The sequence below is a fragment of the Tauraco erythrolophus genome, chromosome 4 (assembly GCF_009769465.1).
Source record: "Tauraco erythrolophus isolate bTauEry1 chromosome 4, bTauEry1.pri, whole genome shotgun sequence".
NCBI lineage: Eukaryota > Metazoa > Chordata > Aves > Musophagiformes > Musophagidae > Tauraco > Tauraco erythrolophus.
Genome location: NC_141468.1, coordinates 38,727,910 through 38,753,137, shown reverse-complemented (window position 1 = coordinate 38,753,137; position 25,228 = coordinate 38,727,910). Strand labels below are relative to the sequence as shown.

The 25,228-nt window shown below is 39.7% G+C and overlaps 1 protein-coding gene across 7 annotated transcripts in view; it reads right to left on the bottom strand.

Annotated features, from left to right (window-relative positions):
- MON2 (MON2 regulator of endosome-to-Golgi trafficking) overlaps positions 1 to 24,418 on the bottom strand; it is an 88,054-nt gene extending 63,636 nt beyond the window's left edge. For all 7 annotated transcript variants that reach the window (XM_086610817.1, XM_086610816.1, XM_086610820.1 and 4 more), the window contains exons 1-4: positions 24,285 to 24,418; positions 8,082 to 8,145; positions 2,895 to 3,022; positions 1,906 to 2,037 (exon numbers count right to left, since the gene is read on the bottom strand). In XM_086610817.1, coding sequence (XP_086466943.1) covers positions 1,906 to 2,037; positions 2,895 to 3,022; positions 8,082 to 8,145; positions 24,285 to 24,395 — 435 coding nt within the window. In that variant the 5' untranslated portion in view covers positions 24,396 to 24,418. The remainder of the gene's footprint in view (positions 1 to 1,905; positions 2,038 to 2,894; positions 3,023 to 8,081; positions 8,146 to 24,284) is intronic.
- Positions 24,419 to 25,228: the final 810 nt, after the last annotated feature.

Genomic DNA, 25,228 nt, shown 5'->3' with positions numbered 1-25,228 from the left:
TTATTTCCCATGTGCCTTAGCACAGCTGCTAGGAGAATCAGCTCTAGGAACTTGCCAGGTACAGGGATGAGACTGACTGGCCTGTAGTTCCCCAGGTCTTCCTTTTTTTCCTTTTCAAAAACGAGGGCTACATCTCCCCTTTTCCAGTCAGTGGGAACTTCGCCAGATTGCCACAACTTCTGAAATATGATGAATAGTGACTTGGCAACTTCATCTGCCAGTTCCCTCAGGACCCAGAGATGCATCTCATCAGGTCCCATGGACTTCTCCACCTCCAGGTTCCTTAGATGGTCTCGAACCTGATCTTCTCCTACAATGGGCAGTTCTTCATTCTCCCAGTCCCTGTCCCTGCCCTCTGTGACTTGGGCTGTGCAACTGGAGCTCTTGCCAATGAAGACTGAGGCTAAAAAGTCATTGAGTACCTCAGCCTTCTCCATACCCTGGGTAACCAGGTCCATCATTTTCTTCCAGTGAGGGCCTGCATTTTCCCTAGTCCTCCTTTTATCACTGACACACCTATAGAAGCTTTTCTTGTCACCCTTAATGTCCCTGGTCAGGTTTAATTCTATCAGGGCTTTAGCTCTCCTAACCTGATCCCTGGATGCTCAGGAAATTTCTCTGTATTCCTCCAAGGCTACCTGTCCTTGCTTCCACCCTCTGTAGGCCTTCTTTTTGCATCTGAGTTGGTCCAGGAGCTCCTTGTTCATCCATGCAGGCCTCCTGGCATTTCTGCCCGACTTCCTCTTTGTTTGGATGTATTGCTCCTGAGCTTGGAAGAGGCGATCCTTGAATATTAACCAGCTTTCTTGGGCCTCTCTTCCCTCCAGTGCTTCTTTCCATGGTACTCTACCAGAAGTCTCTCCTGAAGTCCAGGGTAGTGAACTTGCTGTGCTCCCTCCTCACACCCTAAGGATCTCAAACTCCACCATTTCATGGTCACTGCAGCCACTGCTGCCCTTGAGCTTCACATTCCCCACCAGCCCCTCCTTGTTGGTGAGAACAAGGTCCAGCATAGCATCTCTCCTTGTCAGTTCCTCTATCACTTGGAGAAGAAACATCCACGCATTTAACCAGCTAGGAAGTTATTTCATTACAACCAGAGGCAAAGAAAAACTGAAAACCTTCCACCAGAACAGAATGCCTTCAAAAACATTCTTCAATTCTGTTCTCTCTCAAAAAAACCCAAATAAAAGAAAAAAATCACTGTGATATTAAACCAATACACTGAAGGCAGAGCATAACAAAGACAGCAATTTAGAATTTTGTTTAAAAATAAAAAAAATCTTTCTTAAAGAGAAAAAATGGTAAAATGTAATCTAGAAGACGAAGTGAGTTTGAACAGAACTTTAAAATTCACGGATGGGTAAACAATGTTGCTCCTTCAAAGAGAAATATGCACCAGAATCCTTAGGTTTTGCCTTAGTTGAAACATGATATCCAAAATGGTACATGTTTAAAATTGTGCAATAAAGTTATTTCAGTTCTAACTGAAAGCAATAACTGGACTGTTTCCAAAAGAGATTCAGTACAGTGTGGTAGGCAGCTGCTTCTAATATTTGCTTTAATAGTGAGAGCTTACACTACTCTATGTGCTCTGATTTCAATTCAAAAACATATGTATGACAAATTTAGCAGATGAGAAGGACAGGCATTAGACCAGTGTTTTTATTTAAAGTTTCCATTAAGTAAGAAATGTATTACTGTAGAGGAGTTACAAAACAGATTGAAAAGGAAGCTAAAAGAAATCTTGTTTTCATAGTCTAGATATAAAGACAATAGAGACACGACAGAATGAAAAAAGCGCCCTCCTCTTCCATTATTTCTAAATGATTCATATGAAAAATTTCTCCCTGTTTTTCCTCTTGGATATTTTAAGTACTATAGTTGGCACTAACAAATTCTTACCTTGGACAGTGCTTCATCATGCACAACTGTATTGGTTGTTAAAAGTACAAGAACCGTCTGGAGCAATTTAAGTTCTTCTAGACTATTTTCCATGAGTTGCCAAAGCATATTAATAATGTTTCCTGCTGCAGCCTAAAAAGAAATAATTTTTTGCCGACGATTAATACATTTACCTACTAGTATATCATGTGTACACATGTAAGAATAGCACTCTCATAAATGCATATCATAACTGAATTTGGCTGTTTGTCTATACCATAGGACTACATTGAGAACATAAAGCAAATTTCATTGTCACAAGCTTCCCAAAATATTTTTAAAGAATCAACAGCAGAAATCTCTTAACGTGTAGTCTAAATTCAAGCGCGTACTTCATTTTCTATTGGAAATACAGAAGATACAGTACAAAGACATTTTACTCTCAAAATTAGTTTATATGAGAGAAAAAACTGTAATTTTAGGTTATGGAACCACAATTGAAGGTGTATTTTAACAGTATTATTTTCACCAGCTTCTTAACATGTCATATATGCAGTACGATAACACAATGATACTTCCAGTTGCAGGAAACGTGCATCCATTTTATCTTATTTTTAAAACTAAAACGTAACGAAAACATAACACATAATGTTAGCACACAGAGTAAATTTTGTGGATGCAACTTTAAGAATTATAATTATCAAGGACCATTACATGTTCTGTTCCTGCAGTGTAAGAACGCACACTAAGTGAGCTGGTTTGAATTTTCATTAATTTCCTTCTAGAAGTTACTAATGTTTCCTCATCTCTTTTTTTCTTTTTCTCTTTTAATGGTCAAAAAGGTTTTCTTATAAATTACCATTTTTTAAAAACAGATATGACTAAAATATTTTGCAGGTTGTGTTCATTAGAACATAAACAGCCTTCTAAAAAAAAGCATTCTGCTTCAGTTTGAGGCTTGTATTTCTCGCACTGAAATATTCATGTATTTATACAAAGATTGATCTTACCTCTGAAACAACTTCATGGGACATGAGCCTCTGTATGGCCGCTAGACACAGCTGAGTGATCTTTGGTTCCTTTGTTCCACAACCCATTAGAAAAGGCTGAACTACCTCTGAGCTGTTCTCTTTCAGTGCTTTCAAAAAGAGATATGGAAGCAGTCAACGTTTAATAAAATGCAAAATTTGTTAATCATACCTATTAGGAAAAAGCAATCTCTAGTCTTGGAAATTTGAGGTTTACTCTTGCGCCACAGGGAAAAGCCAAACGAAGACAGACACTGGACTGCCATAGCTCACTTCCACAATTACCCTGGCTGAGGCTCAAATCCAAAGCACCTTCTCCATTACACAATCAAGTGACTTTCTCTTTCCAAATCCACTGAAGTGTCCATTTGGTTAGTAAGAAGCTGTAAGGTTCTGCCCATGCCAGAGCTCTCTCTTGCCTTGCGGCAGTGACCAGCCTCAGGCTGGTAGCCTTCTCCTTCCGCTCTGCTTCACCTCAGCGCCGAATTCAAAAGCAAGACGCAGCGTGGCACGGAGAGACATAGCAAAGCACGCAGCACGAAGGGGAATGGCAAAATGCTACCGACAAAACAGGAGGAGAAAGACAGGGCTGTTTGTACTCAGGGTACGTACACCTGGTTGTGAATTTTTTCAACCAGTGTTTTAGTGGGAATGGGCAGCTTCTCAAAATGAAGCTTTGTCAAGAGAAAACACAAGTTTCATGAACTTTGCTTGTGTTGTTTTTTTAGGAGGAAAAAACTTCACAATGAACACAACATTCCACACTGACATCGGAAAAAATTTTCCCCATAAAAGTAATTCAAGAAATTTAAGATAAATTTCATAAAATTAAAAAATAATAAAATATTTCTGAAAGATGAAAAGAAAGCATGACTCTGACCGATGTGCCCTTTTCTGTTTACAGGCTTGCTTGTTGATTCATGCAAACTTTTAAGATTTTAGCTGATCATCATAATTTCAGATACTGAAAATTTCCACACAGTTGGAAGTTCAATGTGTGTTCTTACACTGAATATCATAAATCGTGTTTTAGTCTACATGTAATAAAAGAAATATGTTTATGAAAAAGTTTCACGCACATTTTTAGAGCCCAGATCTTAACACAAACAAACAAAAAATACATTCTCAAATAAAAGTGTAAACACAATGTATTTTATTTTTTCTATCGTGCAATTTGAAGTTTGCTCACAAGAGGGTTTATTATTAAGTGTCACTACAACTAATTTGGAAAAAAAAAGAAACGTCAAGGTAAAAGCTACGAAAATGTATTTTAACGATATTTTCAACTGAATCACTAACATGACTAACAAGTTTCTACGAAAAGAACAGGCTAGTATAAATTATAGATGTCAACCTTCTACAAGGTAATAGTTCTTACAGGGTGATATTAACACATATACAGTCCAAAGTTTCATCAGCCTCTTCAGAGTTAGTACAGGCTCTATGTCCAGTTGACAGAGGCTGACCTTGCACCAAGTGCCTAACCAAAACCAATTAAAATGTCAGCATAAATGTGAATAAATACATAGATTCACTGCCTGTTTAACAATCTGCTTTGATTTCAACAGTTTAATTTAACTATGAAGCAAAGAAATCTGCTTTTAAAATAGTCTGTATAAACCATATCCACCAATACTGTTCTCTTATGAAATGCTCCATGATTTTCAAATTAAAATTAAAACATTGGCTACTTCATCAAAAATGGAAGTTTGTTCTGAGTTAGGACATGTAATTTAAGCATCTAATTTGAATGTCTACACATGAGCTAGAAGTTTAAGCTGCATTTATAGTCTATGAACACCTTCAATACATTGCCAATAGAGTCTAGAGAGCTCACTCTGTTATGGAAAATCCGGAATAAGAAACTTATCAACACCAATGGGATGTAGATAAGCAGACACTTCTTTATTGCGGCGCCGGGTGCACAGGGGATATCTCCTCCTAGCGTGCGCACCTTGCACCAAAATTAAACTTCTTATATAAAGCTTACACATGCATAAACAAATTATTTCCCGAAAATCATTAGCATATTCTTCCCCTATTTCCGATTCTGCGCAATAAAATTTAGAATCATCTGTAAATGAGTCTGGGGTATAATACGGGTAGGTGGTCTATGAGTCGGTGGTCGCGATCTGCCCCTGCCAATATTGCATTTTGCTTAAGTTCACAGTTTCTGGTAATTACCTCATGGTTTCTTGGCAAGTACCCATAATTCGTTAAGGCTGGCCTTCTTCATTCTCATTAACCCAAACTTTGATAGCTACATGCATTCTTCTAGTTCTATGTAAGTATCATAAATCAATTGGTAGGTCAACTTGTACTTGTTATCTAATTTCTACATGATTCTAACTTATCCCTTTGGTCTTGGTACAGGATTATACAAAGACTTTCATAGTAGCATCTGGTTACTGTACGAGCATACTTTTCATTGAAATATTTCTTATAGCTTTATATTATTAAAATCAATTGCAAACTATATTAATTACAAACTATTGATTAAATTCTAATTACTAAAATTCTAAGTATCAGTAACAACTCTAACATGGACATGGGCGCAAACACTTCTTCACTCATATAAATTTCTGAATTGCCACTAAATTCTAACCATGAACCAGAAAGAAGAAAGCAAAATTTTTAAAAAGATACCACAAAACATTTATCATTAACATAAGACTCATGATAAAGCTCCGAATGGCAAAAATGGCAGGAAAGTTAATAAATGACAAAGAAAAATTTAAATCTTTTACAGTATTTTTCCTATAATCCATTAAAACGAATAATCTCACAATAGGATCTACACAAGAATTTTTCCTTTATGAAGCTGAAAAATTAATGTTTCGTAGATCTGGTTTGGCATGAATCATTGTATTAGCTTCAATCTTAAAATACACAAAAATTTTTTTATATCCAGGTCTGCTTACATTTTGCTACCAAAATTATGTAAGAATATATTAAAAAAGAAATCTGTTATAACGAACTACATCAAAAAAGAAGTTTTGGGAAAGTAAACTTACTCCATTCCATCAGCAATATTAAAATTCAAATTTTTTTAAAGACTTTCTAAAACAAAAGTATGAACTACACATCTCGGAGCCACGTGGAGGTAATTTCTCACATTCATCTCCTGTGATACAAAGCATAAGCTGACTTCTCTTTTGGAATTACTCAAAATCTTATAAATAAATTACAAAGCATGCACAGACTGCCAAGAATGAAGACTTTGAAACCGCTCAACTTTTCCAAGAGGAAGAAAGAAGTTAGATCAATGACATCAGAGTTCCGGCAAGTTAAACACATCTCATTAGACATAACAAAGATTTTTAAGATTTTAATAAAAAATTTTAAGATTGCATCTATTTTCCTAAAAAATTATAATCTTACACAGTGTAATGCTTCAAGAAAGCATCAGGTCAGCTTATTCAAAACAATGTGATACAGTTGTTTTCATTTATTTTAGTGAAAGAGTTTACATCAAAAAATAAAGAAAAATCATATCCTGATCAAAATCGTTATTTGGATTACTAGAATGTCTAGTAGACAGTCCTAGATCATCTAGCAGTCAAAAAGTATCTACTTCACTAGATTTTACAATTACATTAGCCTTTTGCAGCTTTATTAAAGTATACATACTATCTTCCTCCAAAAAAATCTAAACAGCAGATGGGAGACAACAGAGATCTTGATGTTAACTTATCTACAAGACTAAGTTACAACTGATACCTCAAGAAATACAAGAGTCCATAAAGAATTGGGACTGTTAAATGACATTATGTTTAAACTGTGGAATGTCAGGATAACGTGCAGGCAAAGTACATGTTTCCCTCTGTTCCACAGTTTCTTACTGGGAAAAAAGTTATTATCCTATTAGCAAAGATTAACGACTCAAAATTACTGTTGGGACTTGCTGGTTTTCTGAACCTCATAACAACAACTCTGCGCAGGTTGTTTTGATGAATGAAATAAATACTAACTACATTCTAACTTAAACCTTTCAAAGGAAAAGTAGTTACGAAATTTGACCAACTACCAGAAAGTGTTCCCTCAAAGTGATAAAAGTAAAGACTGCCTATCTCTGCCTCAAATCAATGATCTTTCACATATCTTCACTTTGAAATGAAGATTAAAAACCAAAGAATTTCGCAAGATTACAAACTAGCTTTCTAAAATACGAAGTTCTTTACACAGTAACACACCAAAAAATGTTGACAGCTTCCCAAATGGCTAACTAGAGACTTCTCTTGTTCATTTTGTATTTTGATATAGCTGACATTACCTGGCATAGTTTTCCCACTTATGTCAGCATTCATGACAGCAGTAAAAACAAAGAAAATAAACAAATAAAAAAAGAGGCATTAAAGTGAAATGTTGAGGGGTGGAACTGCTACTTCAAATAATTCTACAAAGTGCCTCCTTACCAATATCTGATTTACATACCACAAAACAACAAATAGTTTTACGTCCATTTCATTTGGACCTTTCGAATAATTTACGTTTTAAGGATTTTGACTGCAGCTGGGGTACACACTCAAGTATTAATACAGGGACATTCAAATCTGGCCAAAGGCTTTACCAGCAATTGATAAGAAGGTATCAATTTACATGCTATTTAATAAAGCTGAAGAAAGTCAGAGATACTGTATTAAGCACTAACAAAGCTGCAACTCACAAGATATCTCCTGTCCCTCAAGGCAGTGGTACATCTTAAATTGAATGACCTTGTCTCAGATTAAGACAGATTTTTTTGCCTGTGAGGTCAAGTCTCCAAAGGCTAGACTCTCATACTATACACACAGATGAGGATCATACTGCAGAACTCCAGACAGAGCACTCAACAACAGCTGTGGTGATGGTAGACAGTGAATAAAACATTGTGAATTTGGAGCATAAGTACTTCACGCTATTTTTCTAAGTGTGTGATTACTTTTGTAGAGCCACAACTGAAAATGGAGACCTTTCTCAGCATCAATATAGCATTAACATGGAACAGACGTAGTATTAAAAAAAATTCTCATTCTACTGGATTTTTTTGCCAGGTGCCTAAAAGTAAAGCATCACTGACATATCACACACAAAAAGACATGTAGGATTATTACACATATCCAAGACATCTTTTTAAGATTTTTATCTGTAACCCAAGTTTATTTTAACTATTGCACTGCAAATAATTACCTGCCAAAATATCAGTGTTCCGTGCAGCTATTGTTTTCACTTTTATTATTCCTGATTCAGCAGCCTGGAAGAGAAGAAAATAAGTAGATTAGATGCTATTTCATTCATCAATATCTGGAAAGAAATAAGAATACTAGAGATAAATAAAAATGCATAATGTCAGAGCAAAAATGTTTTTGTAGTGTTTTCAGTAAGCAGAGTTAATGCACAAGTGAAATCTTTGTAGCTGCTGGAATTCCTTTCCAGAATTCCACAGGAAGGGGTATATTCCATGGTTCAGAATTTTTAGAATTCACGATTCTCATCATATTACTTTCCAGTTCTATGAATGCAAAGAAAAAACACTCGTAAACAAAAAATCTGTTACATAGTCTCTGTACAGTTTCAAACTGTGACACAATTACTATTATATATAATCTACCATATTCATCAGGTTGAAGTGCTGAAGAAACTGAAAACAGGAGTAATTATATCAATGCCTAATACTTCAGCAATGAAATCCAGTTAATAAACTGGAAGTGTACACAACACTTGAACATTATTACTGTTCTTCCAGTCGGGTAGCAGTATGTTCCGCTTGCAAGCTAACACTTTCACTAACAATGCATATCGGAATGAAACACATTCTCCCATGGATTTGTATCCTGACTGCCTTACACAAATTATCCCAGGGCAGTACCATGAAGAAGCCTTCCTGACAATACTCTCCATTCCTCCCGACATGCCACACAATCCACGCCAACAGTTCCTCCCCTACCCCCGTACTCCTGAGCTGACAGACCGGAGCGTCCTCCCCTCCCTCGGGCACCCCTTCAGCAGGACCCCGGCTGCAGCCGCGCAGGTGGAGGGGTGGATGCGCCCAGTCTGACTGGACGACAGCCGGGTGCTGCGGAGCTGAGCAGCCCACCGAGATCGCACACTGCTGCCAGGGAACAGCAATTCTCTCTTGTGGGCAGTTGTCCACAGACGCTTCGCAGCACAAATCACTAAAGACATGTTCTCTAACGAAATCGAGCTACACTGAAAACATAACATTGAAAATCTTCATTTCAAAATTACAACTTCTGACAAGTCTTTTATAAAATAACCACAAAAATGCATTGTAAATGGCACCTTTCTATTTTTTTATTCCATTAATATATCACAAGCCTCTGTAAACAAGAAATCACGTTCAATACACTGTACATCAAAATAAATGCAACAGGTTTTCCCAAATGATGGGATACAAATGCTGGAAAATACTATTGTGCCAAATTTGAAAGTACATATCCCCTTTTATTTCAACTTCGTATTTCTGTGTACTTCCCACACTAAATGTTTCCATTTTCCCTCTGATATTACTATTTAAAGAAGTGTGCCATCGCTATAGAAAACAGATTAAAGAAGCAAATAAGCTGTGGCAGCAGAAACATGAAAGAGACAGTACACGAAGTTCTACCAAGTAGTAATAATCCCTGTCTATCAAAATACTATTACAACAAGATTTCCCAGAAAGTCAGGTTAAGATGACTGTATAAATTCAAATTAAATATTTTAATTAAAAGTTGATACACACATTTCTCAAAATAGCTAGACTAGAAATGTGGAACTGAAATTTTCAACTTTTCTTTTTTTTTTTTTTTTAAATTTCCCAAAACAACATAAAAGACTAAACACTGCTTTAAGATCATTGAAGAGATTTGTGAAATTCTCGAAAATTATTTAAGCTTTGCTAAACATAGTGTTTCTACTCTAAAAATATAGACAGAATAATATCCACAGTGCCTGAACTAACATACAACATGCTCAAATGAACACAAAGCGACATGCAAATATATCTTTTGCATAATTAAAATGAAGAGTGCCAAATGTAGTTCTCATTTATTTTAATTACATTAATTTAGTGTGTTGAAGTGTCTTAAGTTTTAAGTCAATCCTTGTTCTTTTTCAATTATAAATTTTCAGCTAATTTGGGGGGGGTGTGTCTTGTCGCAACAAATTGTTCCTATTAATTAATATGAAAGATTTGTCACAGTTCATCTTCAATTATGTTCAAACTAAACCTCTTCACATCTACGGCAATCAATTTTTTCTTGCCAGGAGTGATAAGCTCACTCTGAATCACAGAAATATTAAGCCTGCCCACATGCGTGACATTCACAACCACCGTCTACTCTGCACAAAGGAGGAAGAAACTGTTTCCAAAACTGTTGCCAACATGCCTCCCAGTTACTTGTTTCCATGCTAGCTTTAAATAAAATAGCATCTATTTTTAAAAAACTAAGGTAAACCAAAACAACAGCTATTAGACTTTTTACTACCACTCTGAATATAACAGATAGAACTTCCTATGTCTCATGGTGAAAAACTATGATGATCTGCATTATGCTACGGTTTCTACTTAGAATCCCACTTCAAAATGTTTATAGTTAAAAACTACTCACCTTCACACATCCTACAAAAAAAACTCACACCCAATACTCCACTATACACATAAAAAAGATCATATATTAACATTTACAAAAATTATCTCAGTCGATCACAAATAACCAGTAGAAAAATGAGACTATAAACAGTTATACGGCTATTCTGTATACATCAATATAAAAGCATATTTGATTGCATCCATTTCATCTGGCAAATTAAAAGATATATTAATAGCTTTTAAGTTCACAAATTTATATCAATTACTACAGCACTCTCCAGGACACTGTCCCATTAGAAAAGGATCTTATAAAAACACTAATCAAGGAGATGGTCAGCATTATACTGTGTATTTATAGATATAAATATGATAATTTACTTTCACACAAATATAAAGCATCATGTTTTTAAAGCAGTCATCACTTTCAAAAGTAACATTATCAGTTTCCCTTACAATCACAGTTAATAGTAGTCTAATGAGCACGTCAGTTATCTCTTTAATTTTAAAAAGAAGAAGTACATGTAATTCCTGTAATATAACAAAGCTCAAGTATACCTGAAACATTCAATTAGATTTCCTATTCTGCTACTTTAATAACTATGAAATGAACTGAAATAAAATGACTCAAACACACACTTGTCATTATTGAGTTTTGCTTCATGTTTTAGCTGAAGCAACCCCAGCACCCAGTTTGGCGAGGGGAAGTACTGATGAACAGAAATTGACTCTCAGTGACAGCACAAATTCAAGTCAATCTCTTCCTGCGCTTCCATTTGCTTTTAATCTAACGGTCAATAATCTCACAGCAAAATTTAACAGGACCCTCCAAGCTCAAGCACTTTCCTCATCATCTTTCTGCTTCCTTGGAATTTACCAAGTATTTGGAAGTTGCTGGAAATCACCCTTCGCAGAAATCAAAGGAAATGGAGAATTTATGTACAAAAAAATCAACACGCACATAGTGCATTTTCAAGTAGACTGAAAAGAAGCTTATGCATAATATCCACCTCCCGGCTTCAAAGTTCCCCTCCCAAGGAACAGTCTGACAACAACATTCACAGCGCCCCAAGAACCTCACCCTAAAGCTTCCTTATAGACAGAGGCACTCTGCACAAGAGAGACCAGGATGCGGAAATTCATAGAGACTTTCAAACCCAGCTTGAAGAGTTTCTTGGATCCAAAACTCTTCCCCTCCTCACAGATTTCTCAGTCCTCAGTTCAAACAGGGAAGAACTTCACTCTTCCTGTCATCAGACATGCTGTGTGTATCTTCTAAATTTTTTCGAAATTTTAACCCTTGAGTAGGGCCAAAAGCACCAACCAGGTAACAGAGACAGGCAATTTCTGCTCAGGCACTCAGAAAGCAAAGACTTAACCCATCCTCAAGTAGAATCAACATTTTCCAACATCCAGGTAACATTCAAGAGCTAAATTTCTCCACATTATAGTCTGTGCGCACATATTTAAAGATCTGTAACTCATAAAGAGCATATGGAGTGTTAGGATAACTGAGGTATGCAATTCTACTAGCTACTGTTCAGGATGATATAAAGGCAAGCCACCCATACCAGCAGCAGAGCAGTAAGTGCATCTGAAAGGCACCAGTTCCTCAATTCTGCCTCCCAGGGACAGTGTGGAAGCTCTCAAACGCAACTGCAGCAGTCTATGCTGCAGAAAGATACCACTATAGCTAACTCTATGATCATAATAATGTTACCTGGCAGCCCAAGAATGGCCACAAGAAATAATGGCATGGCATATGCTTGGACACGTAACTGCCTAATTATTTAGCAGTTTACTTCTCACAGGCAAAGACATCATGGACCTCTATCGCAATGCACATGGATGAGCAAGCAAGGTACCAGAGGAGTCAGCTGGGATGTGATCCGACAGCACATCAGTTGCTCCACAGTAATCCCTATGGATTTGCTCTTACTCTGGAGTAAATGCGAAAGAGCTACTCTTCTTTCACCGAAAAATAACAACATAGTTAACAACTTTTCACAAGGGAAAGATGACACAAAATTCTCATCTCAAATCTCTCTCTTACCAGTGACCTTTTTCTGAAAGTGAAAAAAACACCATTTCTGCAATTTTTTAGAAGTCTCAAAAAATGGTTTTTAGAAAGGTTTTAAAAAGGATCAACTTGTTGATTTTCAAAGAAACTGGTATCTCACAATTAGGACCAGAAGTCGGCACCTTTTTTTTTTTTTTTAAACCAAAAATTCTATTTACACATAAAGATATCTAATGTAACAACCAGGCATGTGCTAATTTCTACTAAGGACTGATCTAACATTAAATATATTTTTGTATGAACTTCTAAATGTGATAGTATTGTTACCAAAAGTTAATAAAATAAAGAATTTCCATTGCTAGTGCTTTGAATGACCATTTGTGTTTCGATTTTATGTTCAGAGTAAGCTGCTATCTCCAGAGATACCAAAATCGATTTGCAGCTCTTACTACACAAGCTTTTGATTTCTCTCTCCTAAAAAAAAAAAGAAAAGCATTCAGGAACACTTTCAGAAATGATGGTCTGTGTTGGTATCTACATTACATTGTTTGCCAATTTTTTACTAAGATTGGATGAGAGTAATACATGTCATCTATGGTCACTTCCACATCTATTATGTGAAATAAAAAGAACAATTTTTTTCTATTCATCATTATCTGCCTTTCCAACTGGAACACTAAACCTATATCCAATAGTTTAGATGAGAGATCCTCCTATCTAAAGTACAGTTTTGCTTCATTGTTATTCTGGCTTGCTTTGCAAAAGCACATTCTGGACCATTACTGTACTGCTAAGCTATTATTTGGAAAAGGACACACTCACAAAAAGCTGCACACTAAATCAACCTCATGAAAGCACTCAAGTATACCGCATTTGTGTGAAAAAGCACAGTACTTGCCTTCTGTAATTTTATCTTCCTCCCCAGGAGTACAATTCCTACTCAAACCCTTCTCTTTTATATATGCTCATTCTACCTGTGATTTAAACTGGTGAAATGCCAGTTCTGATCTGACAGCACTGTGCACTCATAGGGATTTATTATATTAAATGATTTAATGTATTTGGATTAGAGCTTGCTCACATTCTACTGGCTTGGAGCAAAGCCTACCAGCAGAGTCTCTGGGAACAGAGCATCACCTGACATAAAAGTAGATACGGGCACGGAGTACAGGAACCAAGTACTTACGTCAACTGGACACATACGAGCCCATGCACCCAAGGGCCAATGTCACTGAAAGGACACCCTCTATCAGGGTCATGGTGACTGGTGAAGGTTAAGTGCCACACACATCTCAAGGGAGGGCATGGAAGAGCATTCAGGGCACTAAAGGCCAGTCAGCTTCATGCCACTCCCTGGGAAGGTTACGGAACAAACCCTCTTGGAAGCCATTTCTAGGCATTTGCAGGATAAGATGACGACTAGAAACAGCCAACATGAATTCAGCACGAGCCTCACTGACCCAACTGCCTGCTACAACGAAATGATGGGCTGCATGGGTAAGAGGAGAGCACTACGTACTTTACACCTTGACTATATCCTTATAGTCAAACTGGTGAGATACGGACAAGTGGACAGTTAAGTGGGTGGAAAATTGGCTGAAAGGGTCATTGGGTCATTACAAATGGTATAAAGTCCAGTTTGTCGGCGACGGATACTGGGGCTAATGCCACTAAACATCTTTACGAGCAGCATGCATAAAGGCATAAAGTCTGCAGAAAATATAAAATCCAGGGTACTGTTCAACATTCGGAGGTGGGGTGGAGGCTGAGAAATGGACTGGTACAAACCTCATGAAGTTTATGAAAGACTAATGCAAAGCCCAGCCCCATGCACCAGTACTGGTCAGGGACTGGCTTTGCAGCAAATGACCCGGGGTCCTGCTAGACAACACAGTGGAACCAAGAGCCAGCAGCGAGCCCTTGCAACAAACATGGCCAACTGCATGCTGCTCTGTATTACCAAGAACATAGGCACCAGGTGGAGGGAAGGGAGTCCTTCCCTCTCTTTGGCTCTTGTGGAACTGCTACTGGAGTAATACAACCAGTTTTAGTTTCCCCAGTGCAAGAAAGACATTGACATGATGAAGCAAGTTCATTGGAGGTCTACCAAGTCAGCTGGAGGACAGAGGACAATAGATAAGGAGATGCTGTGAGAGCTGCACTTGTTCAGCCTGAAGAAGACAAGACTAAAGGGAGGGCTTGTTAACATCCACAGCTTCCCAAAGGGAGGCTGTAGTGAATACAAAGCAGTTCGCAATTGCTGTTCAGATGTGTGCTCCATCCTGGATACATGTACAAGTAGAGAAAGAAAGCAGGGAGCACTGAAAGCAACAATGCTCTTTTCAAATCCCTTCATATTCTACAATTCCTGCACAAGTTTCTCACTGTTATTTTTCTTCCACAGAATATTGGCAATCATGGTAAAATAGAGTTAATTTTCCTATAAATTGAAAATTTTATTTTGGCAGATCACTCACTATCACAAAGTCTTCGATACAAAACCAGCTACAGTTTTCTGATTTTTAAAGTTTGGAACGCGTGATTTATGTGAATTGTTGTACAGTCTGATTAAGTTTTTCTTTTTTTTTAAATCAAGAAATTAATCTATTTGCTAGTTTTGTTTATATTACCTTTTTTAGCATATAAAGACAAGAAATTACAAACAGACCATCAATCTCTATTCATATACAAAGTAGTTTCTTCAGCTGTTCACACTTATACCCAAGACAGAAGCAAAATTGCTCTGGTTTATTCTATGTCATGACCTACTTGTGCTCAATGAAGGAAATAAATAGTGTACATTTCTGATCCCAACAACAGGCACAACAACAGTTGAAGATACCAAACTCTAACTCCTGCTAGACTTGACTCTACTCAAGGATGGTGCCATTCTCAATTACTAGAGCTCCAAAACTTTGAGAAAAAATAAATGCATTAACTGATTCTATTACACACTTTCTCCACCGATTCAACATTTATGATATTGCAGGTTTTGTTTTTTAAAAAGACACAACCTTGTTCATTTCTACTTTTAGTGCAACTGTATCAGTTGTCCTCATATTAAAAGTGTTCTTTCACTCGACAGGAGCGACTACTCCTCTGGTCCATTAAATCCTCTGAAATTGTCCATTTGCAGTATCAGCAGTCAATCCAGAATCCTGAAGGTTAATCGTCAATAATGCCAGAAGAGGTGCCAATGGTATCTAAATTGCTTCAGAGCTGTTGCCTCTGGAGGTACCTCGCTTGACATGAACATGGAGTTAAAGATAATGAAATACAAATACTCAATATGAGGAGTTTTCATTTGACAATCAAAATATTACACCTCAGCTGGGAGAACTATCACATATAAATCAACAGAACAAATCAGAATGAATAACATAAAACAATTCATTACTGAACAGTACTGATGTAGACATAAAGAAAAAAAGCTAACCAAGACTTGATACAGAAGAAACACAGCCAATTAGCAACAAATTATTATGTTATACTTCTCTTCCACAGTCAAACAGAATCAGGATGTAACCTGAATTTCGTATATTATATATAAATTATATATACACACTGTATTTTATATATATAATAGTAATATATATGTATAATATATAATGTTTGTATCTATATATGTAGTGCACAGATATCTTGAGAGCTCCCATGTCTACCATTAATGGATTTCTGAGTGATCCGTCAAGTACAACACAACTGATTATAAATCACTGAAATAGAGCACTTGAATTTTCATTACATACTTTTCATAGAATTAGAATTTCTAGGTTGGAAAAGACCTTAGAGATCAGCCAGTCCAACCGTCCCTAATCCTCCATTAAACCATGTCCCTAAGTAGTTCATCCACCCTTTTCTTAAACACATCCAGGGATGGGGACTCAACCACCTCCCTCAGCAGCCTATTCCAGTGGCTGACAACCCTTTCAGAGAAGAAATACTTCCTAACATCCAACCTGAACCTCCCCTGACTAAGCTCATACCCATTTCCTCTTGTCCTATCACCCATCACTAATGTAAAGAGCCCTTCCCCCACCTCCCCACCATCCCTTCTCAAGTATTTGTAGGCCGTAATCAGGTCTCCCCTCAGCCTCCTCTTCTCCAGGCTAAACAGCCCCAACTCCCTCAGCCGCTCCTCATAAGTTTTATTTTCCAGCCCCTTGACCAGTTTAGTCGCCCTTCTTTGGACTCGCTCCAGGAGCTCAATATCTCTCTTAAAGCGAGGGGCCCAAAACTGGACACAATATTCCAGGTGCGGCCTCACCAGTGCCGAGTACAGGGGCAGGATCACTTCCCTGTTCCTGCTGGTTACACTATTCTTGATACATACCAGTATCCCATTGGCCTTTTTGGCCACCTGGGCACACTGCTGGCTCATATCAAGCCAGTAGTCAACCAACACCCCCAGGTCCTTCTCTGCCAGGCAGCTCTCCAGCCACTCTTCCCCGATGTCACAACAAACATCATTTTATATTAAAAAAACCACCCCAGAACCAAAAAACAAACACCACCCTGTTTCAGAGCTTTAGAAGATTTACACTTGAAGTTCAAACTAATTTCACCTTCAGCTTGTTGATCAGAACAGATGGGACCAGGAAACTCCTGAGGCTTTGCCACAGATACTATATTCAGAGTCACCCAGTCAGAGACAGCAATGTCTGTTTGCCTGCCACCTGGTAAAAAGAAACGAACAGTTTACAGTTTGGGCACTAGTTGAGAACTGGAGTCACCAAGAATTTCCAACTTTTCTACAGGTTTCCTATATAATCTTCAGGAAGCCACAGGAGATTCACTCAGAGATTAAGATGCACAAAGTTATATATTTAGACTTTCATTACAATGGAGATTTAGCCTCTACTGAATGCTCCTTAATTCTTAAAGCCTCTCCTTAAGCTACTTCAGCTGACCCACTAGCAGGGCTCAACAATTAGTTGACCCACTAGTAGTTGTATCTGAGACAACTACATGCAGACAGCAGAAGATCCTCTGCTCTTCTGTGGACCAGCTGCTGGAAGGCAAGAAAGAAACAATGCATCTGAAGTGGCAAAAATACCTAATGTTTAGGTGACAGACTGAATCAATCACCTGGCTACAAGATCCTCTGAATAGCTCTTAGGCTCTATTGACAATATTTCCATAACAAACCAAGCCTGAACAATCAACAAAAAGAGCTTAGACACCCGAGAAGTTAAGCACCTTAATCCTGCACTGAAGTGAAATAAAATTTTCTGTATTCATTAAATTGCAAGGGATTACATGATGGAGAAAATAGGTCTATATGCATGATATCAATCATTTTTGAACATACGACATTTCTTATCAAAGACTAAAATGATGACATGAAATTTAGGATTTATAATAAATCTTGAAGCTTAGAACACATTTGAATAGATGACCGTCCCCTAGAAACATAAGAGTACATTTAAAAAAAAAATACTACTGTACACAGACCAATATTGAATAAAATACACTGCAAAATTAATGGATTCCAAACATGAAGCTAGCAGACACGGCAACTGGTAAAGATCAGGAATTATAAAAGAAACTGTAAGAAATATCAGGGATCACCGGTTTCAAGTTACCAATTCAGCTACAGACTCTGAACTAAAGAATGCTACAGAATAATCTCCAGTCACATGCACAAAACACATGCTTGAGCAAGCTGTCTAATTATGGCAATATGGATTTTACAGAGCACAGTTTCTACATTTCAAAAGAACCTTCAAATTATTAGTTAAGTGAATACCCATTAGAGAAAACAAAAACACTACAGTATTTGCCTCCTTCTGAATTAATGCTGTGAAGACCTAGAAATTAACCAATGTGGAAAGTTCAGTGTAGGTTAAGTTCCCTGTAGGCTATAGTATCGAAATCATTTAATCCATTTTAATCAACAAATAAAGCAGAAACCCCCAAAACCTGGTTACTCCTACAGAAAATGGTCTATGTACAAAAGTTTGTTCTTTGCCAGGTCTGTTTGGCTCATCTTTTTACTGCAGGAGTAGCATGAACGCAGAGCTCTCAGAAACCATTCAACGCTAGCGATACAACAAGTGACTCAATGCCCAAATCACAAGGCATTTCAGCATGTCATTTTCTTTCTTAGTCTTCTCCGATTTGTATACTGCACTACATTTCACAGATTTTCAGAAACAGTTACAGAACAAACAGCAAATATTCACATATAATTTTTTTAACTGTTCCAGTTGCATTAGGAATCCTAATGATCACTTTGACATTATAAACCTAATTAACTGATCAGTATCTTTTTAACATATGTTTAAATTTTGCAATACATCCTCATATTTAGTTTCATACAGCTACCCAATGATATCAGAGAGGTTGCCTAGCAGGACAAGCTTCCCAACTGATTTTTTGGCATTAGCCCTAAGATGTGTTCAGGATCAGAATTCCAAAATGAGAATGATTTAACCCAGGGGATAAAACTGTCACGTATGTCACTCAGCACAGACAGGAGTGGACTTCAAAGGAAGACACGTATGAACAAAACGTGTTCACAGAACACAACAGACAGGAACTGCGCTTTCTGAGGGACTATCTCTTGGCTCAGCTAGCCCACATCACTTCTAGCATAATTAAATAATTTAAAGTTTGCTTTATCCAAAAGTCGCTCAAATCTGGATTCTTTAACTTTTGTCCAAAGAATTTTGTAAGGCTACTTGCCTGCAAGTAGAGTTATGTATAAAAGAAGGAAAACAAGATTGCAAAAGTGGATTCTATTATTTTTCCTAGATACAGAAAATTAATTTACAATACAGTTTCAAAAACATGTCTGCATGCCAAAGGCATACACGATTCAATAAATAGTTAAACAAAAGAAATGCTTCTGTTTCAAACAAAGGTCTGGAAAAGAAACAGTACAGAGAGGCTGTCAAGAGCTATCTTTCAGGAGTCTCAAGACAGTACTTCACTTGACCAAAGTATTCAAAGCTAAAACTGTCTTGCTCTTCCAGGTTGAGGAAGGTTTAACGTTATTTCTTTTCCAGCCCTGCTATTCCAAATTAACACAGCAGCAAACAACCTAAAACATACAGACACCTGCAATCCATTACCCAACTGCTAAGCAGGGGGCACACCCTGTCCCACGATGGCGTAGCTGTTCTTGCCATGGGAGGATGCAGTCCCTGCCCGCCCTCTCCTTCCCCTCCCCTACCAGCACAAGCATCCTGTAACCGTGCACGGAGCTGGATAAGAGTTAATTTTTTTCCTATGTTTTTTCAAGCTCATTTTGCTTTTACTGCTATTTAAAAGTCAAGAAAAAACCTGTCAACATAGAGACTACAAGCCTACTAGAAAACTGTTGGACTGGATCTGTGTAAACAACCAGGAGTTACATCCAGCTGGAATTCAGGCCGAGAACTTTCTGGGTATACTTACTTCCCCTTTTAACTCCATTATTTCTGCTAATTATAATTATTTTCCCTTTGTATTTCTAAGGTTTCTTATGCAGTCAAATTAACTAACCAAATCAGATGCAACTTACAGAACAGTATTTTCATTCAGTAATCACAAACAGCAGGTAACCTATTTAGCACACTAAACTATTTTCAATTTTGTGGTAAGGCAGAATTCTTACTCCAGTTCACTGCCAGCTTTCCACACGCTCAGCACAGGGTATCCAAACTCCAGTCACTAGCAGGTTAAAACAGTTTACAAAGCTCTATGCATGTGCCACACAATTCAGTCCAGAGTTAGAAGCATTACAATGCCCTCCAGTACAGAGCACAGCTTAGAGCCCACCGTACCAAAAACAACAGAATAATGACCAAGTGGTATTGTTTTCTAGGAGAAATGCCAGATTATTTAAGATAACACGAGCACAACCAATGCCTGTACCAAAGACTGCTTCATCCTCTCTAATTTCAAGCTCCAAAAGATACTGTTTAATTTACGATTGCCCTGAGAGCTTCAATCACATCCCAGGTTGATGTCTATTTTTCTAACCAGGAAATCAAAATACATTGTGAAATATGAATGTGTTTTTCAGCAATGTCATTATTTGTATGTCTGCCAATATAAACAGTTTTGGCATATCACAGACATAACCACCAAATCACTCCTTGGTCATAGTACATAGCTTTCATGCTTAGTACACTTCTGTATTCTGATCTGAAGAAGCATCAAACAGAAAAATCATCTAGCAAAAAAAAAAAGATGTGGGTCTGAAGGCTAATAGTAACTGGCATTCCTCACGCTCTTGAGAAAAAGTCTAGCATGCTAGTTAATCCCCAAACGTTGTCAGCAACTCAATTTCAAACCCACAGATTCTTTTCGCTGCTCCCATTCTCAACGTATTATGCGGCATCATGTAGGAAAATCCTACTTGTGTACTATGTGTCACACGGAGCAAAGATGAGGTGTGGATTGCTTTGGCGTTAACAACACATTCTGTTATTTCTTAGTTAAAAGCTCTAACTAAGGAGAAGGAAATTTGCCACATATTTGTATCGTAAGTTTAACATTAGGAGAAACTCAGTAATTTCAATGTTTCCTAACAGATTATCAAAGAGTGAGCAAAACCATCAGAATCCACTGTTTTAAGTGCCTGGACTTACAACTACATGATTTCCACATAAATGTGACCTACTCAGAAAACTTTATAGACTCAGAAGTAATAGAAAAATATGAGATGAAAGTCCTTAGAACAGTGAAGAGTTCAAGTTCCATTTCCAATAAGGGTTTAAGACCTTACTTCCAGCTCCTGAGGATAAGGTCTAGATCCCATAGCCTGTGGGATCCCACAGCCAGCTGTCCCCTTTTCTGCTGCATCCACTCCCCTCCCAAAAAAAAAAATCCAATAAAGCTCTTCAGCTGTGTCATCTATGTGCCTGTTCAAAGCATGATTTAATATTGTTTTGGTCTCTCCATACCTAATGGATATGGCATTAGTTTGTAATAACATATGCATTAGAAAGATCTTTAAAAAATGAAAACTAAAACCCTATTTAATTTTTAAAAAACAGCTCTATTTTCTGATCATACCACATTCTAACTTCTTACAGTATTGATTACAAAAGGACTTGCTCCAATTAATCATCGAAGCAACAAGTAGAATTGAGAACTCTGCTACCACTTTTATCAGCAGCAAACCTACCAGCTAAACTCATTTTGCAGAGCTTTAATAGTATTAATATAAAAATAAAATAAAAAAAGAATAGACAAATCATTTTAGAAATGGCTGATGATAACAAACAGCTGCGTGAGCAAAATTTTAGATTACGTCAGAAATTGAAAATACCATTAGAAGCAATTTACCTTCATAAAGGACCTATCAAATCTTAACAACTACAGTACAGCTCATAACTATTAATTTTGAACTAGGAGTTTTTCAACAGGTTTATCACAGTACAATAAGCTTATTAAGTGACATTGAAGCACACCTATCAGCTGCAAGATAAACTCAAAAATTACATTGCATGTGGTAGCAATGAGGACAGTCTCGTTACAATGCAAGTAAAAAAGTGAGATTATAAGTAGCAAGAATTTGTTTTTAAAAGCCTGTGTTTAAACATGGTGTGAAAAGCTGGTGCTGTTCCAAAGAAGAAGACACCATTCCTCTGATCGCTCTAGCTGAATCTAATCATGATCAGACCAAACGCATGTGATTAAAATGCCTGTTTAGCCCTTCAGATTTGACAGAAAAGGACACCCGTTTCCTTCAAACCTAGAACAACAAAAAAATTACTTCCAGAAGTGAGGAAGTAAGATCATTTCCTGTGACTGTATCAAACATCCTACTGTAGGACTGCGCTTACCTCAGACCTCTCTGTAAGAGCCCACAACTCACAGCAGAGTCCCACCTCTTTATAAACACCTTCCAGTACTATTCCATAAACCTACCCAAACACCAGACAACTGTGAAAAACTTTGTTAAGTGTTTTTAACGAAGCTATGGAAATTGCTGTCGAGATGTAAAAGGGAACAACACAAAAGCCATACTTACACAAGAATATGGTAAACACGCTGAACAAGTATCAAGAGCTGCACATGCAGTAGTTACTCTAACCTTCGGCACTGCAAACGTAATGAAGCACTACTAAAAATACTAGCTTACGAATTACAACGCCCATCCCCTTTGTAGATCTTGAAGAAAGTAAACATTAACACAGTGGGGAAACTTGTTCAGAGACCAAAGAACTTACTCAAGAGTCACGCAGTAACACACAGGAGAAAGTAGAAGTGGCACTCCCGGCTCCCTCTAAAACACACACACAGATTTCTGTTCGTCTGACCACAACTTTTTCTTATTTACATGTGACAGCACACAATTTCTCAGAACTGATCACAACCTTCTCTTGTTTTCCTGTGACCACACGCCGTTTCTCAAACACACCAGCATTCCTCTGCCACCTTTAATCGTATATAAAATGTTCTGGTACAGTGTGTCACTTCATGCCTTTCAAAACAAGCACAGTCATTAGCTTCAATTCATCTGTTAAAGTGTGTAATTTTATACAACACTAAATATGCTATCACTTAATTTGAACTAAAGTCACATCACACACATAACCCCTTTCTTCCAAACTGGCAGAGTCTTTACCATATTTTCCCAGGCACCTTTCTGGGTCTGTAGCTTAATCTAAGTTAATATATTAGTATTTTTCCTCCCACTAGTGCATAGAAAAAATATTTTTTTAAATGGCAAGTGACAAACTACCGACAGGGAAAAAGTTAAACTGACTGTGTAAACACACTACAGAAACACATGGTTAAAATGTTTGCTTTAAATTAGAGAGAAAAATTCCTGTAGCCTGATCTAGTTGAGAGGCATCCCTGCCCATGACAGGGAGGTTGGATTAGATGATCTCTACGGTCCCTTCCAGCCTATGCCATTCTGTGATTCTATGATCTAATCTGTAGTCTCAAACTACACACAGAGTAAACTGAGGTTCGAAAAAATAAAACATACAATTCTACTTGCATGAGCTTATTAATGGAATTTTTTAAAAGGTAGAAAAAAAAGTAACCTAAACTTCTGTGTCTTCCGAGCTTCCTCGGTTGCAGCCATCCCACTGGAAAGCCACGCAACCCGAAAATCACAGCGCACGCCAGCGATCACCAGCGATCCACACAGTCAATACCAGCAGACACGGACGTGGAATAGTGAGAAATAACCGTACGCCGACTCGGGACTTGGGAAAGCGCGTGCGTTCGTGACACGGGCACGACACAGACCTGAGCGCGGCTTTACGATACCCGGCGCCCCTCGGTGCCCCCGCCGCAGCCGGAGAGGCGGCCGCGGCCCGGCGGGGCTGCCCCTCCTCGCCCACCGCCGCCGCCGAAGCGCCGCCCGGCCGCCGCTCGCCAGGTGCCCGCCCGCTGGTGCGCCCACACCCTCGGCACCGAGCCCGCCCCGGGCGAGCTTCGCGAGGAGACGCCGAGACAGCCAAGCCGAACTTTCGTCTTCTCCCCCGGGAGGACACCGGGGGCGACGCGGGGCCGCCCCTCTCTGCCCCTGTCAGCAGCAGATCTGTCTCCCCAGCCCCGCGCCTCGAGGTGAACCAGCCCGGCCCGCGTCCCCTGCCTCGGGAACGCGTTGGAAACAACCACCCACAGCCGCCACGGGCAAAGCCACGTCTAGGCACAGACAGCGCTCAGTACACCGCGGCCATGAAGGACGGACCTCCCCGGGCTGAGGGTGCGGGGGCACGGGCACGTCGGCAGCCTCCGCTCCGGCGGGGCTTCGCGGCGAGGGAGGCCCGTCCGGAGCGGCGCCCGCCGCCCGCCCCGGCCCGTCTCAGCTCAGCCCGCCCCTCACCTCCTTCACCGGGGGGAATTTTTTCCGGCACTCCAGGCTCAGGCCCCGCAGGTCTCCCTGCATGTTTTCCAGCAGCTTCTTCACAGCTTCGGGGCTGCTGGTCCCGGACATGGCGCCGCCGGGCCGGGCGCTGCTCCTAGCGGGCAGGGGCAGCGCCTCTCGCTCCGCGGCCCCGGCCGACACGTCTGCGCCCGACACCGGAACCCGTCAGCCGCGGCCCCGGCCCCTTCCCCCGCGCCGCCGCCGCCGCGGCCCCCCCCGCTCCCACAATCCCGGGCGCCGCCAGCGCCGCGCGTCAGGTCGCTTCCGCGCACACGGCCCGGGGGCGGGGAGAGCGGCGGCCCAGCGGGAGGCGGTACCCGGCCGCAGCCTCCCGGGCCCGAGCTGGGGCGGGGCGGGTGTTGCTCGTTCCCCGCTGTGCCAGTGAAACCGGGCCGGGCCGGGCCGGGCCGGGCCGGGCGGCGGTGCTGGGGCCCGGACCGAGGCGGGCCGCCTCTGCCGGCGAGGCGCTGGCGGGGAGGGGACAAGCTGCGGCGTTGGAGAAGAGCAGCGGGGGAGGGGGCGGTGCAGACCCTCGGCCTCGCCGCTGGTCGCCTGCAGGGTGTCGCCAGCACCCCACACCGCGGCGGGAGGCCGCTCTCGCCGGCTTTCCTGGGGAGGTCGGCGCTGAACGCGGTTTAGAAAAACAAAAAACGAGGGAGACAGGGATGTTTTCCTTGTCAGTTGGGAAGTCCTCTGCTTTCTCCTGCAAGAGTGAAGGTTTGTGGCCGTCGCGGCCCGTGTACGCGTAGACGCAGCTTCCCAGGTTTTCTCCACGCGAAGCCAGAGTGAAACTGTCGTCGAGGAGTTCAAGACCAACACAGGCAGGGCAAAACCGAGGGGACGGGGCAGCGGCCGGGCCCCAGGTACCTTCCTTGTCACCAGCACCTGCTCAGCAGCGTCCC